General features: G+C 35.2%; 1 protein-coding gene across 1 annotated transcript in view; it reads right to left on the minus strand.

Annotated features, from left to right (window-relative positions):
- Positions 1–18,159, minus strand: part of EYS (eyes shut homolog (Drosophila)) — a 1,547,934-nt gene that overhangs the window by 780,876 nt on the left and 748,899 nt on the right. The window contains exon 22 of the mRNA XM_012805052.1: positions 6,726–6,850. Within this exon, the coding sequence (XP_012660506.1) occupies positions 6,726–6,850 (125 nt within the window). The remainder of the gene's footprint in view (positions 1–6,725; positions 6,851–18,159) is intronic.

Consider the following 18,159-nt stretch of genomic DNA (forward strand, 5'->3'; position numbering starts at 1 on the left):
CCGGCTCCCTGGCCATGTTGTCCTGCCTTACCGATGTTAAAATCTGGTCACCCTACTCTTTCTCTAAAAAGTGGATGAAAGAGAGGCAAAAGATTGAGTTGGGTGTCTTGGTTTTGGAGACACAGGTCTTCCGAATTCCCCCCGGCTGGAATAAACCCGCTTTCTCTAACCAACTGGTGCCTGGAGTCTTCTGTCTGCATTGGTTTCCTGCTACATATTGGCTGTTGAATATTATCTCTTTCTTTTGGTAATCGGTTACATAGCCTACTTCATACTACATTTTTATAGGCCCTCCAGACTTCTTGCTTCTCAAAGGGCAGGTTCCCCCACCCCCCGATGCACTTTGAAGCTCTTTTCTTTGTGTCCCTTCTCTAAGACTAAATCATATCTCCACATACATCAATAGGGACAACTAGAAACCATGACTAGTTTGAACGCCACCATCCATAACATAGCAGTTATAGTAGCTCTAGTTTATTAATGAAAATAAAACTCGCTATTTCAAACATTTATGTACATTTTATTTTCCCTGCCAGCCCCTAGTGAATCGCATCTATTCTTGGGATAATATATAAAATAAAGTTAAATCTAAAATAATTCTTTTTTACTAGTTAATATACTACCTAGCAACTGGATGACATAAAATTATTTTCTTAGTCTAACTAGAATATGTGCTGTAGAAGTAGTTTTTATATCTAACCCATCATGAAACTATACTATATATTTGTGTTAAAGTTTAGTTCTGATTTTGTGGGTTTTGATTAAAAAGAAACGTTATGCTACATCTTTCTGTTCTAAATACAGACGTCCAATTTCTGACAATAACTGTGAGTACTGGTGGCAGATAGGATCTGTGTTTGTTTCCCTGCTTCCTTGCCCCAAGGACAAAGCAGTATTTCTGCTTCAAAATGAATTATGCCACTTTTAAAGCAAAATGTGCACATACAGTTTGTATCATCACCAATTTAAATACCATTGCACCCCTCCTGGGTATAAAAAGTATCCGGACATAGTGACTGCCCCAGGAACTGAGAGCAATGCCGGGAGAAGCATTCACATTTGCAAGACAAAAATTGTTTCTTGTCACTTTCAATTTGCTCATAATAGGAAAGCTCTGGTTTCACTTACTGAGTGTTAAACTATTGTTAGGTAACAGTATAAATGGGACTATTTAGGCTAAAACAAAAGTAAATGTGTTATTTCTACAAGAAATGATCTGAATATCTCTAAGGATTTCCCATTGGAAATGAGCTTACTAAGCCATTTGATTTTCTGCCTAGGCACAGGATAAACTCTGTGATTAGGACTGTCCTAAAGGCTGTTCCTTGCACAAAGACCTCATGCAGAGAGGATGAGTAAGGTCTAAAAGCTAATCTGGGCTCCATTTGTCAAGCATTACACCTTGTTGACATGGAGGCAGCCTGCTAACCTGTGGCCCTGTCAGAGAGACATCAACATTGGCCAGCAATATAAATGAATTGCATTTTTTCAGTATGTGCTGAACTCTCTCTGAGGACCTGTTATGATACAACTTTTCCACTAGAATTTGGTGGTACAAAATTAAATAGCATTCAGAATGTCTTCTAGCCTATCTATCCAGTTTAAATTTCAGTGTGTTCTGCAGAATATCTGGTGAAGAAACTAGTATCTAAATTTCCAAACTGTGTTCTGTTCAGAATAGCACAGGAACCACGCAGTTCTGCTTGGGGGGAGAGAGAGACAGCATTATAAATCTCATGGCATACTGGAGGAATAACCAGTCAAGGTGGTTTTCTGTCTAGAACTCTGTAAGATAAAGATAGTTGCATAATTTTGACTAAAGTCTAAGAAGGAATTATTGACATCACTTAAGGCTGCTTTATTTTCCTTTTATCTCCTTCTTTTCTTTTCTTTTTTTCCCCCGTGGATGATAGAAAGAAGTGGCTATGTGTAAACCAAATGAATCAGCCTTGTGTTTTTCCATGGCACTTGGGCATTTGGGAGAGGGCAAATTGCAGTAAAACACTCAGAAGGGTGGAAGGCTTAAAGTTTTTGCTCATTGAGTTTTTCCTGAAAAACTCTTCCAGGGGTTAGATTTGCTAGCAATTCTAAACTAAGCTGTGACACGCTGATGAAGCCTTTGGGGAAAAGCTACTTTTTTATGGTGGGCAATTCATATTTTTAATTGTAGTCAGAACATTTTAACATGAGCTCTGCCAGTCTAACAATTTTTTTTTAACTGTATAATCCATTACTTTTAACTGTAAGCATCACGTTGGATAGTAGAGCTCTAGAATTTATTCATCCTGCATAGCTGAAACTTTTCAGGGAGGTGCTATTCAACAATGTAACATTTTGGGGAAACAAAAGATGATGAGTGCATTAGTGCTAGACCAGACTTTGTGAATCTTAGCTTTCTGCCACCAACATGTCATGGGAGATTACCCAGGGGCTCAGGGCTGTTACTTCCCCATTGGAAAAATGAGACGCCTTCTACGTGTATTCATGATTGTTATGAAAATTGAATGAGTTGATACATATAAAAATAGCATGATGTCTGTGTACGAGTATTTCTACTAATATTACTTCCTGGGCACATACATGCCACAGTCATCCCACATTTGGCTTTCAAAATCTAAAATTCAGAATATAAGAGACAAAAGAGCTCAACAACAGGCAGAATTTTCAAGGATTAAAAAAATGATGAGGAAGAAATTAGGATTCTATTAAAGTGAATTGGGGGGTGAGGAAAGGGTTCATTGCAAAGGGGCAGCCTGAGTGCATTTTGGAGGATGGTGGTCACATACCTGACTACAGCCATCGTTACACCACTTTAGGTATTTGTGTAAACTATAAAACTACCAACTAAAGGGTGAATATTACAAAAAATAAAAGAACCCTGCACCTACAGCAAACTATGCCAGTAAAGAAAATGAGGGAAAGATGAGGGGTAATCTGTAGAAGCAAGATTATTCCTTAAATAACCCTGGAGAAAGGATGACTTGATGGGATTAAGACCTAGGCTCTTAGCCCTTATAAGATAAACCTCAGAAGTGATGCCTCCAATCCCCTCCCTCCACCCATTCTCCCCTCCCCTCTCCCTCCCACCTCCCCGTATTCTTAGGCTGTTATTAGGTTATAGCTTTCATATAAAAGGTATAAATTAGTTTCATAATAGGGGTGTGTACCTAAGAGTAGAATGTGAACGTTTTAAAATAATAACTAAGAAAACGACATGAAGGCTATGCTAACCAGTTTGATGGAAGTGTTTCAGATTGTGTGTGAAAACCCCACACTGTACCCCAGAAGTGCATTAATGTACATAGTTACCATTCAATAAAAAAAAAAAAAAGACCTACGGCTCCCCACAGGAGCAAAGAAGGGTGTTTGGAAGGGCATCCATGAACAAAATTTTCAAGAATTTGTTTTTTCATTTGTTGCTTACAGGGTTTTTTTGTGTGTTTTCTCTCTTTTTTTTATATATATATAAGGAGTGCAAGTGTCTTTTGTCACATGGATGAATTATGTAATGCTGAAGTCACAGATTACAGTGTATTCATCACCAGAATAATGAACACTGTACCTGGTAGTTAATGTTTTCCCCCTAACTCTCCCCCCACCTTCTTAGTTTCCAATGTCCATTACACCACTTGATGACCATATGTGTCCATCACTGAGCTCCTACTTGTAAGTGAAAACGTGTGGTATCTGGTTTTCCATTTCTGAGATACTTCACTTCGGATAACACTTTCTAGTTCCATACAAGTTGTTACAAAGAGATTATTTCATCCTTTTTTTTATGGCTCACACACACACACACATATGTATATACACACACATATATATTTTCTTTGTTCACTCTTCAGCTGATAACACGCTGATTCCGTATCTTTGCAATTGAGAACCGTGATGCATTAAACATTGGATATAGGTATCTTTTTGATATAATGACTTCTGTTATTGTGGGTAGATACACAGTAATGGGGTTGCGAGATGGAATGGATAGGGGTCTACTTTTAGTTCTTTGAAGAATCATCATTGTGTTTTCCGTAGGAGTTTTCCCTTTTCATCACATCTGTGCCAAAATCTATCGTTGTTTGACTTATTAATAATAGCCATTCTGACACTGGGAAGGTTGTATTTCACTGTGGCTTTCATTTACATTTCCTTGATGATTAGTGATGCTGAGTGTATTTTCAAATGTTTGTTGTCCATTTGTATATTGTCTTATGAAAAAATACATTCATGTCTTTTGCACACTTTCTGATAGGGTTATTTGTTTGTTCTTGCTGATTGGTTTGATTCTTGTAGATTCTCGTAGTCTTTTGTCACACATATACTTTGTAAATATTTTCTCCTATTTGGAAACCTTAGACATATGTTCTTTGCCTATGCCAAAAGTCCAGAAGAGTTTTTCCTGTATTTTTTTCTAAGATGTTTATGGTTTTAGGTCTTCCATTTAATCCATCCTGAGTTGATTTTTGTTATTGGTAAGAGATAGGAATCCAATTTTATTATTTTGCATGTGGCTATCCAATTTTCCCAGTGCCATTTATTAAATAGGATGTCTTCTCCCCAATGCTTATTTTTGTCTGCTTTGCTGAAAATCAATTAGTTGTAGCTATATGGTTTTATTTCTGGTTTCCCTGTTTTTTGTTTTGTTTTTTTTTTTTTTCCCATTGATCTTGGTACCTGCCTTTATACCAGTACCATGCTGTCTTGGTTACTTTAGGCTGGTAGAGTAATTTGAAGTTAGGTAATACCATAACTCTCAATTTGTTCTTTTTACTCAGGATTGCTTTGGCTACTAGGGCTCTTTTTGAAAATTCCATATGAAATTAAGGATTTATCTTATTTTATGACAAATGATATTGGTATTTTGATGATAATTACATTGAATCTGAAAATAACATTTCAGACATCTTATCAGTATTGATTTTTTTGAATGCAAGAGCATGAGATATTTTTTCATTGGTGGCATCTGTGATTTCTTTCACCAGTGTTTCGTAGTTCTCCTCATAGAGCTCTTTTACCTTCTTGGTTAAGTATATTCCTAGGTATATTATTTTGTTTGCAGATATTATAAATAGTATTAGTTCTTTATTTGGCTCTCAGCTTGACTGAGTCGTGTGACTAAGCCGTGAAGAGTCCAAGTCTTCAGTGAATAGTACCAGCAAGTTCTGCATAACACCTAACAGTGCAGAAGGCATCAGTTCGGGGTCTGCTTCCCACTGTGGATCTGATGAGCTGCAATGACTTCACCATGGCTCCAAATTCCAAGTGAATTCAGAGTAAGTGGAATCTTAACCTAAAGCATCAAAACTAGTCTAGCAATTGTCTGATATTTATTAACATTAAAAAGAATGAAACTCTCAGTTATAACATGCCATATTGATATCATAAACACAATTGGCTTCTTTTTGTAGGAATATTTCCATTGCTATGGTAGCTATGAGAGGGTTTTACGTGTTCAGATCACAATAAAGAGATTTTTCTTAGAAGAGGCAAAACTTTGGAAATGACATTCATTTCTTATATTACAACACTGTAGTCTTTATTCTACTTCTTTTCCTGTGAAAGTAACAATTTTATGTATAGGAGACTATTTCAAAATGCAGGTGCAAAAGTCCCTAGATGAGTCACCAAATAAAAGCCAGAACCACTAGTAGGCTTGAAGAGAAAAAAAGTGACCGGTTCTGTGTGAAGGCTGAACTTGTAAACAGTGTGTGGGTGACATAGTTAATAGCTATTCATTTGGTTTTGTGACTTCACATAAATCATACCATCCCTGAGACCATGGCTTGATGTTAATCCCTCAGTGAAGACATAACCAGAATCTGGGGGACACTCATAAACTGTCTGAAGTCTCCTGTAGGTCTATAAAATAGCAAGAACATTTTTAAGACTCTGTGTCTCCCTGTGTTGCCCAAGATGCAGTGCAATGACTACTCACAAGTGCCATCGTAGTGCACTCCAGCCTCACATCCCTGGGCTGAAGTAATCTTTCTGCCTCAGCCACCCAAGTAAGTGGGACTCTAGGCATGCAGCACTACACCCAGCTTGAGAATATTTTCTTAAGTGACCAAAAATATCTCTCTCTCCCACATGTATTCCTGAGAGATTACTGCTGCCCAAGGAAATTCACACCTTTCAACATCCCTTTTGGATGGAAGTAACTGCTGAATGTTGAAGATGAGTGGCAGAGAGCAAAAAGAAAGAAATTTGAAAAATTAGATACTCCAACTGATTGTTCTCTAAAAATTCTGGACATTCATTTTGAGTTTTCCTAATCATGATCATTGTTAAGAACTTGACTGATAGGGCAGAGCCTGTAGCTCAGTGGGTAGGACGCCGGCCACATGCACTGGGCTGGTGGGTTCGAACCTGAACTGGGCCAGCTACAACAACAATGACAGCTGCAACAACAACAACAAAAATAGCTGGGCGTTGTGGCGGGTGCCTGTAGTCCCATCTACTTGGGAGACTGTGGCAGGAGAATTGCCTAAGCCCAGGAGTTTGATGTTGCTGTGAGCTGTGATGCCACTCCACTCTACCCAGAGTAATAGCTTGAGACTCTGCCTCAAAAGAAAAAAGAAAAAAAAAAAAGAACTTGACTGATAGTCAACAATGCTTTTGGGAGAGTGAACTGTCAAAATTCTATAATACTCAAATATTCATATATGTTTATGTGAACATATATGTGCATTATGATATATTTGTAGTATGCTTATTACTTTTTCAATTACCTTGTTGACATTTGCAAATATATCCATCACTGAGATCTTCACAGTTTGCGCCATGTAGACATGGTGATGATGAGCACTCATTTATATTAATTTCACAAAATTGACCAGAAAATCCGGGAAGACATCTAAAAAAAGAAAAGTAAAAAAAAAAAAAAATTGTATGTATATTACGCACAGGAGCAATATTACCTTTCACTTTGGGATTCTGTCCTTCAAATGTGTTTTCAGAGTTCCAACATCATGGAGCTGGGAGCTTGCCTTGGGGTATAAAATTGATTGAATTGTGGCTCCAATATAATATGTGCAAATCCTAACGCTCAGCACTTGTGGAGATAACTTTATTTGGAAAAAATATCTTTGCAGATGTAAATGAGTATCTTAAGATGAGGTCATCCTGGATTAACTAGGTGGTTCCTAAATCCAATGTTATAACAAGAGACACAGAGACACACAAGGGAGAAGGCTATGAAGCCATGTGAAGATGGAGACTGATGTCACCCAGCCCTGAGTCAGGGAATACTTAGAGCCTGTAGGTACTGAAAGAGGGAAGGGAGGATTCTTCCTCAGCCCCTTCAGAACTGTCACCTTGATTTCAGATTTCTCATCTCCATGCCTGTGAGCAAATGAATTTCTGTTGCTTTAAACTACCAGGCTTGTGGTAATTTATGTCAATTTTAGGAAACTAATATAGGAAATAATATTCATGTGTGTATCTGCTCAAATCCAAGTGAACAATTTGAAAAGAAATAAAACAAAGGTCTCTAGGATATTCTTAGGATAGAAAAATTGGGGTCACTTCATAAAAGGTAAGCTTTATAATTAGAAGAAATATGGAAAGAAGGAACTAGGGGGACCAGGTCAGAGGCTTCTGGTCTCCACAACTGTGAGCAAATATATTTCTGTTGCTTCAAGCTTTCAAGTTTGTGATAATTTGTTATGTTATTCCTATGGAACTAATGCAGGAAATATTAATGTGTATATCTTCTCAAACTCAAGAGAATAGTTTGAAAAAAAAAAACCAGATGTGTGTAGAAGGTTCTTAGAATAGAGAAATTGGGGGCATTTCATAAAAGGTAAGCTCCATAATTGGATGAAGAAATATGGACAGAGTCAGTAGGTCACAGGCTATTGTACTTCCTTGTATTATGAGAGGAACAATTTTGTATAAAATAACTAGATGCCAGTTGTCAAACTTTGCTTCAAGAACTGAAGGAGGATCCACAAACACTGATGAAAGTGCAATGTTTGTAAGTAATAGTTTCATATTTACCAGGTGCTTACAAGAAAGCACACCTTGAAGGAATGTTAAGAATACAAAGCTAAGTAACACTTTCTGTCTGCCTGAGCACCCACACTAGTTGGGAAAATAGACAAATACCAAACACAATAATATGATAAATGTTATAATCTGCATATAGAGAGATGCATTCCTAGCATGGCCAAGGGTATATGCAAGAGTGAGAAAGAAAGAGTGTGGGTTTATCCAGAAATTGAAAGTAGTTTTTCATGTCTTAAAGGTAATATGTGTGTGCACAGTTTGGGTGGTGCTGGTGAGAAAGGATACAGTAATAAACAAAGATCAGATTATTATATATTAATAGACTATAATTTTATGCAAGCCAATATTTACTAAAACTTACTCACAATAAGTAACTTTATCAAGGTCACAGGACTAGCAAATTGCAAAGGTAGAATTTAAAACCAGCAAGTATAATTCCTTCTTATACAACCCGTACTCATCAGCTGGCCAAATTTAGCCATTGTTTTATTTTTAGACAGACACATAGACACTTAGGTGATATGTTAATTATATTTTGTGTTTCACTGCAACTGTTTTTACCCAGCCAAAGTTAGGTAGCCTGAATGTTAGTGACCCCACCCTGCTGGACAGCACCAGACCTAACCAATAAATAAGACCTATTTTAACTGTGTATGGATTTATAGATGGACTCATTTTGCCCTATGCATATTGAATTCCCACTGAGACTATGAACTTCCTCCGATTTGTATAACAAAGAAAAACCCCTGACACGTTGTTTTTCTGCAGAATTCTTCACTGGTGGTGCTCCTTTGCCTGTAAAAGAATCAAACTCAGGGCTCAAGTCAAGTGTTCCCTGTCTTTCTTTTGATACAGAAACTGTTCTTCAAAAATACATCGTATTTTAGGTATTTGCTAACATTATATGAAATGCTCATTTATCTACATTTTTATCCACCATATTAAAATGTTCAAAATTTTCCATATTAAAATGGAAATTAAAATTTTAAATTTAAAAATTTTTCCATATTAAAATGTTTAAAATGTTCACTTCAAGGAAAAAACTACATACCTTATAGTGTTTTTTTTTTTTAATTTGTTTTGAAGGAGCTAATTTTTAAATGAAAGAAGATAATAAACTTTTTATTTTGGAATAATTTTAGATTTGTAGAAAATTTGCAAGTGTAGTACAGAAAGTTTCCATGGGCCCCATGCCCAGTTTCCCCAATTATTAATATCTTACATTAATATGGAACATTGTCATGGCTAATGCTACAATACAGATGTATTATTACTAAAGTCTATATATTATTAGGATCTACTTAGTTTTTACCTAAAGTGCCTTATTCTTTATATCTGTTCCAGACTCCCATTCAGATTACTACATTATATCCAGTTGCTGTATTTTCTGAGGCATATTTCCTTATTTTTATAATCTTACCTGTTGTGAAGGACATTGGTAAAATCTTTTGAACATTATACTTTAACTTAGATTTTCTTTTATGTTATTCCATGGTGTGATGAGTTCTGGGGAGAAATACGTCATAGATAAAGCTCACTCTCATCACATTGCATCAAGAGTATTCTTTGGAGGGAAGTTGCTATGTGGATCTCACTAACAAGGGATGTAGACGTTAGCTCCACCTCCTTACATGAGAAGTGTCCATATAAATAATTTGAATTTATTTGTCCACTTACATGTATATATAAACGTCTCTGGGATTTGGAGTTGAATTGCTTTGAATCTACAAATCAAGTTGGAAGGAAATAATATTTAATAGCCATACTGAGCCCTTCAATTCATAGATAAAATCTTTCTCCATGCAGTTAGGTCTTCACTCACGTATTTCATCAGTGTTTTATAGTTTTCCACACACACATATTATACATTTTTTGCTTAATTTACACCTAAATGCTTTAATCTTGGTTGCTATTAAAAGTGGCATTCTTGTTATTTTTTTTCTCCAATGTTCGTAGTTAGAAAGCCGTTCACTTTTACATGTGCTCACCTCATAGTCTGCAACTGTGATACACTTGCTTATTTACTTCCAGGTTTGAAATAATAGCACATTCCTTGGGGTGTCTACGAACATAATTATGACATCTGTAAATAGTGACGGTTCTGTTTTTCTCCTGTCCAATCTTCATACATTTTACTTATTTTTTCTGCTCTCCTGCACTCGGTATATACTCATTCTGGTATGATGTTAAGTTGGAGTGTTGAGAGGTCACATCCTTGCCTGTGTTCTAATCTTGGAAAATAGTTTCATATTTCATCATTAAGCATGACATTAGCTGTAGGTTTTTATATGCACCCTTTATTAGGTTAGGGAGGTTCTCTTTTATTCCTAGTTTCTTCTGACACTCTTTAGCATGATTTTGTCAAATGATTTTTGTGCACTGTTTTGCATATACATCTGTTAATATAATATGATTATAGGGATCAAATGATTTATGATATTATAATGATTGGTATGATCTTTATTTTTCTCTTAATCAGCTGTTAATTACCTTGAATGCTTTATGAGTGTCAAGCCCTGTTTCCCTGCAATGAAGTCCACTTGCTGCTTTCAGGGTATGTTGGATGCAACTATCTTCTTGTTATTTATGAAGGGCCTATGCACTTGATTTTGAACTTTTCATGGTAAACTTTTACTTTTATTTCAGAGGATATGTGATATTTATATTCTTAGATTGTCTGGTACAGAGTTTTTGAAAATTCTTATAAAATAAAATTACATAGCAGCTTATCATCCTATGTGCCATAAAAATATTTATAACATGACCCATAAAAATCTCTAACATAGGGGGAAAAAGAACTATTTACTGTAGGTGGCTTAATCCCGTACACATTTATTCACTTCAGAAACATTTTAATAGAATGTCTGATAGATTGAAATTATATATCCAGTTTTTTATACAAAAGCATTTCTTAAAAACTATTGAAATACCACTATGTGATGACACTGTTGTAATGGGCTTTTAGCCTAAGCATTATTCTATAATGCTGGGAGGAGGGCATAAAATATAATTTAATTTTGAAAAATAGCAATTAAAAAAATAAAATATTTAGAGCAATTTTTTCATGAGAACTTAGAATTAAACTTTAGAGCAACCTACCATCATATTTCCATTTATGTTTTGGATACAAAAAAAAATTAGTTTTAACTGCTGTAGCTGGTGAGAGGTGCCACCCTCAAATGGGTTTTCAAATTGGAAAATACTGCCTTGCCACCTGTTGTTACAGATAAGTCGCAAATGAAATTGTTTAGGATGGTTTGTAGCTGTTTTGATAAGCCCCTGGTCTGGTGCTAGTCACCACCTCATGCCTGACCTCTCCTTCCTGCACATCCTTCTCTGGGGCTTTACTATGCTGTGGCTATTACTGTTCCTTTGATATTGCTACTTTTACTCAGACTAACATTGTGGTGTGCGTTTTCCCCTATCTTCCTTCACTCGTTCCTTTCCCTGAAAGGTTTCCTATTCGCGTTTCCTATTGGTCTTGTTGTCCTTGGGAACTCTATGGCTTCTACTAAACCATCGCCACCACTTGGTTCATTTATCAAGATAAATTATGAAGCGTAGAACAAAGAAATTCTCCAGAACTGCTCTATTCATTAAAAAAAAATAACATCTGGCATCATACAATTGGAATAAGAAAAAATAAAAAAGCATTCAAAAATGGAATTTCTGTCCTACATAATTGATTCTATTCAGAAAGCCTCTCACTTTTTAGTTGGAAATGAGTAACAATTTAATTTAAATTGGACTTAATTTAACTTGCATACACTCACTAAACTCTTATTTGCCTGTAAAATATTTACTTTACAGTTTTAAAAGAAGTACAGTTGTACTCTCTATTATCCCATTTGCTGGGCTTTGATAATACAATTAAATGAGACACAGTTTAATAACTGTCAAGGAAGGAACCAACCATATTATAACATGATTTTTTTAATTGCAAAGTATTGACTTTAAAAAACATTAACCCTACGTGCTCAGAAGCTGAGTGATATTTCATTATTAGGAAATGCACAGAAGCCAATAATTCTCACGTTAGAATAGCTAACAAGTGGCAGATATGTAAATCCGAAATTATTTCATAGAACTTCAGAGTCCTCACAGATCTTTTATGTGATTTGCCTTCTTTTTTATAACAGTTAGTGAATATAACCACACATAACTCCCTTTCTTTAAAATATATTAAAATACGAAATGTGTATCTTTTTGAATATCAGGCACTTGTTGTATAAGTAACTGATTTTAATTAATCAGGAGTAGAAAATCTCCAAGTAGAAATTCACACACCAGGATAGTTCTTCTGCTTAGTTTTATTTATTTGTTGATGTCTTATTCAAACATTTACACTTTTGGTAATTTTTGGCTTATTTTCACATAAATAGCCATAGTGCTGAAGAACTGTCACAGGCAAAACCAAAGTAAACCGAACCATTTTACGCCTCTCTGACCTCTGAGCCTGGTCTCTTTTTTGTCCTTGATGATACATTCAGTAACAAAACTGGATTGTCATAAAGCTGGTGTAGAACATTGGATTCCAAACATTTTTACTTATTTTTATCTCTTCTGTGAATGACCATGCATTTACAACATCAACCTTCTTTATTGTTACATAGATAGTTTGATATTGTAAACTACCAGACCTCTGCAAAACATAGTAAGAACCTCAGGTTATTAAGTTAGGGATACCCTAGCTAATCGGCAGAGCTAAAGTCTCACAAGAATACCCTTGCTTTATGGGTCAATAAATATCATACTGTTACTCTTTTCAGTATTTTCTGTACTGTTCTATTGAGTACATTATACTGTCTAAGTTTTTAAAATGCAGATATTTTAAACTCATTTCATTGATTTATTACAGAGATTGTGATAGATTGGAATCTGAATTACTATATGTATTTCCAAATGTGTCATTTAATTATTGCCTTAAGTAAACTGTATAAAGTATGGTCCTAATTCACATGTAAAATAGGTACTTTTATTAGTATTGCCTGAATTAGGTATCTTAAAGGTCATTTTTAATTTAACATTTTTGCTTTTGTCCTGAGTAATTCTCTTATCATTAATATCAATTATTCATACTGATTAAGAGACAGATTCTCAGAAAGCAATTATGGTCACATAAATCAATGTTTCTGGAGACCACGTCACAAATCAGAACACTGCCTAAATAGTTGTTGAAACTAGATATGGAAAAGTAAAATGATTTAAATGAAAAGGAAGTAACATTAAGTACAATTGTCTCAGTGATTATAAACAAACATATGCAAAATGAACTTCTTTTTAGAGATGACATTATTTCATATAGGTTTTTAATACAATACTAGTTTAAAAATTAATAGTATTTACATTTCATAGCGCTAAGTTGTTTTGATTTGGAATGCTTCAGGCCTTGAGACAAAGACTTGAAAGTATGTTATTTGGGGAGTGATCCAAGTAACTAGAAATTAAAATAACAAACAAAAGGAATAAAAAAAAATCTATAAAGTTAGCATATTGTCACTGGAGGTAACAGGGGCTCCGTCCAAATGATGTGGCATTAAAATTCTTTTATAGCTTTCAAAACATGAAGCCTACTTGCTATCTCATTGAAAGCATGGTCCCCTCTTTTTCTCTTTTGATCTATTGGACAAACTAGCTGCTTTGTCATGAGGACACTCCAGTAACATTTTGAAGAAGCCCACGGGAAGAAGAACTCAGGCTCTGACCAACAGCTGCATGAATGAGCTTAGAAGAGGCTCTTTCAGCCCCATTAAATCTTCGTGTGACTATAGCCAGCTGGCGTCTTTACTGCAACCTCGTGAAAGACCCTGAAACAGAACAACCCAGATAAGCTACTCCTAAGTTCTTGACCTACAAAAACTGGTGAGAGAATAAATGCTTGTTATTTTAAGCCATAGAAATTGGAGGGTAATTTGCTACAGAGCAATAAATAATTGATTACACAATGAGGGCCTAATGGAGAAGGCAAATCAGAAGTTTCCTTAGAATGATGAAGAAATGAAGCAATTGTCCCCTGACTCTTGTTCCCTACTGCACGAGGCTTTTCCCCAAAGGCAGAAACATCTCCAAACTTTTGGGCTGATATAAATGGTTGTCTTGTGGGTGCACTCAGTAGGATCCCTCAGTTTCCCAAGAAGCCCTGAAGCATAAAAATAGAAGCTGTTGAGGTGGCTCATAGTTCATGTCCTGGGGAACTGTCCAACCCAGCGGGGATGGAATGAAAACACCAGAATCATCTGCTCTGATGCCACATGTGAAGCCTCCATCTACATCATATGTTACAAACACTTCAAAATTGCAGAAAGGAACTTAATAAATTCAAACTACCACAGATCTTTGGTTAAGATGATTTTTTTCTTCCATATTCCACTTTTAGAAATAAGATATTCAATATAGAAGAGAGTAGACTTTTATTCTGAGGATTATTTTAAAAATATGATAAAGAAAGTAGCCCAAATCAGCCTAGACAATAAGACTTACCTTAATCTATTTAATATTACAACTTCTATCACCTTTTCTTTATTACTCTACTGTGATCAAAAAGACTTTCTCAGTGCAAAATTCTTAATTATTAAGAAAATTTATAAACTGTTCTAATGAGCAGCTATTATAAACAAATATTGTAAAGTTAATGGTACTTACCTTTTCCAGCTGTGGACTAAGTCCTTTTCAGAGTTACTTGAAAATCCTCAAAACACGATCCAAGAAAGAGAAAATTTTTAGTCTACCTATGTTAGAGCCCTTTATTTAGCTTGAGTTTAAATGAAAAAGAATTCTGTTAGCAGGCACCATATTAGATTTCATTGACAACACAGTGTTCTCCAGGACAAGAGTCTGTCCAAATCCTGACCCACTTGTGATACTCAGTTATGAAAAAGGTTTCTGTCAAAGTTTTTCTAGTGTTAGATATTCTTAAACATTCAGAAAGTATTTAGTTGTATTTTTCAGGGACCCTCCAACATCAGAAATGACACCACTTCACATGGCAACTCATCCTGTTTTTCGACTGTTCTAATGATAAATATTAAATGGAGTGTCCATTAGTTTGAACACTTGGAAAGTATTAAGCTTATGCCATCGTTCTGATATCATTATCTCAATGCTCTTTTTAATTCTTGCATTTATTTGATGACATTCTATCAATAGGAGTGATCCTTGAAAATTCTAATCCTTTTTATATGTGCTTGAAAACATCTTTAATTTTGTTAACAAAATTTTTCCATTTCCATGGGACACCACCAAACTTCCTTGACACATTTCTGATAAAACATCATTTCTATACCTCTCACTGTCAGGATCACCCCTCTCTGAAAAACAGTTTATTCAGCAATCAGATTTTCATTATTACATTCTACCCCAAGCAACTTTGCATCTTACAGATAGTTTCCTCTTTGTGGACATTTATCTAAGCATGTGGGCTTATATATATTTGTTGATTAAAAAGGAAAGGTTATTGGGTGATTCCTGTGGCTCAAAGGAGTAGGGTGCCAGCCCCATATACCAGAGGTGACAGGTTCAAACCCAGCCCTGGCCAAAAACTGCAAAAAATACAAAACAAATAAAAAAAAAAAAACAACAAAAAGCCAAAAAACAAAAATTAAGATTGTTTTCACAGAGAAACAAGTTTTATTCTAAATTGTCTTTTCTGCAAATAGGAAATATCTGAGTAATGCTAAAAGAGCCATTATGGTGGTGCTGTTTAATGTTCTACATTTTATAATTCCTAATGTATTTTACTTACTATGCTAGATATATGTACCTATAAGCCACATGGGGGGGGGGGAATGTGTGTTTAGATAAACAGATAGATACATACAGATATGAATATATGAGGTAAAGTTTATGAAAGCCTAATAGGCATAACGCTCACTGGCAATTTAAAATAAACCAAGTGAACAAGAGAATAGCATTTCATATTACATAGGAAACAGATTTTATTAATCTTTTTTAAAATTTCAATATATTAAGGGGGTACAAATGTTTAAGGTTACATTGATCAGTTTTGTAATATTTGAGTCCTGGCTATAGGTGTGCCCATCACCCAAATAGCGTTCATAGTATCTAGTAGGTTGGCTGATTCCCCTCTCTATCTCCACTCTCTCCCTGGTTGGTTTTCACTGAGTTTTTACTTCTCTCTGTGCACTTGAGTGCTCATCGGTTAGTTCCAAATAAATAGTAAGTCCTTGTGGTGTTTGTTTTTCCATTCCTGCTCTGCTTCACTTAGGAGAATAATCTCTGGTTCCATCCAAATGGTTGCAATAATCTTTATTTTAATGGCAGAGTAGTACCAATGGCATACACATACCACATTTTATTAATCTACACATGAACTGATGGGCACTTGGGTGGATCCCATGTATTTTCAATTATGAATTTTGCTGCCTTAAACATTCAAGCACAGGTCTCTTTTTGATAAAATGACTTAGTATCCTTTGGTTAAATACCCAGCAGTGGAATTGCTGGATTGAATAGTACGTCTACTTGTAGTTTTTTGAGGAATCTCCACATTGTTTTTCATAGAGACTAATTGCAGCTCAATCGATAGTATATAAACGTTCCTCTCTCTTTGCATCCACATCAGCATCTAATGCTTTTGGACTTCTTAATAAAAGCCAGCAGCCTACGCAGGGTAAGGTGATGTTTCACTGTGGTTTTAATTTGCATTCCCCTGATGATTAGCGACATTGAACATTTCTTCATGTTTCTTGGCCTTTTGTTTTTCTTTTGAAAAACATCTGTTGATGTCTTTTGCCTACTTTTAAACAATGTTTGTTTTTTTATTCTTACTGATTTGATTGTGTTATTTATAAATTCTTGCATTAGTTATTTATTGGATGTGTAATTTTCATATATTTTCTCCCATTCTATTGATTGTTTCCTTAGCTGTATGGTAATGTTGTAGTTTAATTAAATCTCACTTATTAATTATTGTGTTGCCACAAATAGCCACTGGGGTCTTTTCTATAAATTCTTTGCCTAAGCTGAGGTCTAGAGGAGTTTTCCCTACATCTTCCTCTAGAATTCTTATGGCTTTATGCCTTAGATAAATCCATTGTGAATTAAGTTTTGTGAGTGGTGAGAGAGAGGGATCCTGTTTCATTCTTCTGCATGTGCCTATCCAATTTTCCCGGCCTATTTTATTAAGTAGGGCTTCTTTTCTCCAGTACACATTGTTGCCTGCTTTGTCAAGGTCAGTCGGCTGTAGGCAGATGGTTTTATGTCTGAGTGCACTGTTCTGTTCCCTTGGTCTATGTCTCTATTTTTGTTCCACTACTGTGCTGTTTTGGTTATTATAGTCTTGCAGTATAGTTTGAAGTCTGGTAATGGTATGCCTACAGTTTTATTCTTTTTGCTTAAGATTATTTTGGCTATCTGGGCTCTTTTCTGGTTTCAAATGAACTGTACAATCATTTTATTCTAGGTCTGCAAAGTCTAACTTAATGAAGATTGAGTTGAATTGTAAATCACCTTTACATTATGGACATTATAACAATGTTGATTCTCCTGCCATGATATGTTTTCCCATTTATTTGTATTCTCGTGATTTATTTCCTCAATATTTCATAGTTCTCCTTGTAGAAATCAAAAATGTTCAACAAACTAGGCACAGAAGGAGTATCTCTGAATTATAAAAGCCACATATGACAATCCCACAGTCAATGTCATACTAAATGAGGAAAATTTGAAGGCATGTCCCCTATGAACTGGAACAAGACAAGCATTCCACTGTCACCACTTCTATTCAGTATGTTGCTTGACATTCTAGCTGGGACAATCAAAAAAGAGAAGAATATCAAATCAAGAAACAGGAGGTCTAACTATTATTCTTTGCTGATGATATGATCTTGTATTCAGAAAAATATAAATATTCCACCCAGAGTCTCCTGAAATTGATAAATTCAGCAAAATCTCAGTATGTGAAATCAATATACATAAATCTGTAGCATTTCTATATACTTATGGTAGTCAAATGAGAGACAAATCAAAGACTTAATACCATTTAAATAGCTACAAAGAAAATAAAATAACTTGGAATATACTTAACCAAGGAGGTGAAAGATCTCTTCAAGAAGAACTATGAAACTCTGAGGGAAAAAATTGCAGAGGATTTTTAAATCTTAAAACATTAAGATATGTACATTTTTTTTTTTTTTT

The sequence above is a fragment of the Otolemur garnettii genome, unplaced genomic scaffold, assembly GCF_000181295.1.
Source record: "Otolemur garnettii isolate 467f Iridium unplaced genomic scaffold, OtoGar3 scaffold00035, whole genome shotgun sequence".
In the NCBI taxonomy this organism is placed as follows: Eukaryota; Metazoa; Chordata; class Mammalia; order Primates; family Galagidae; genus Otolemur; species Otolemur garnettii.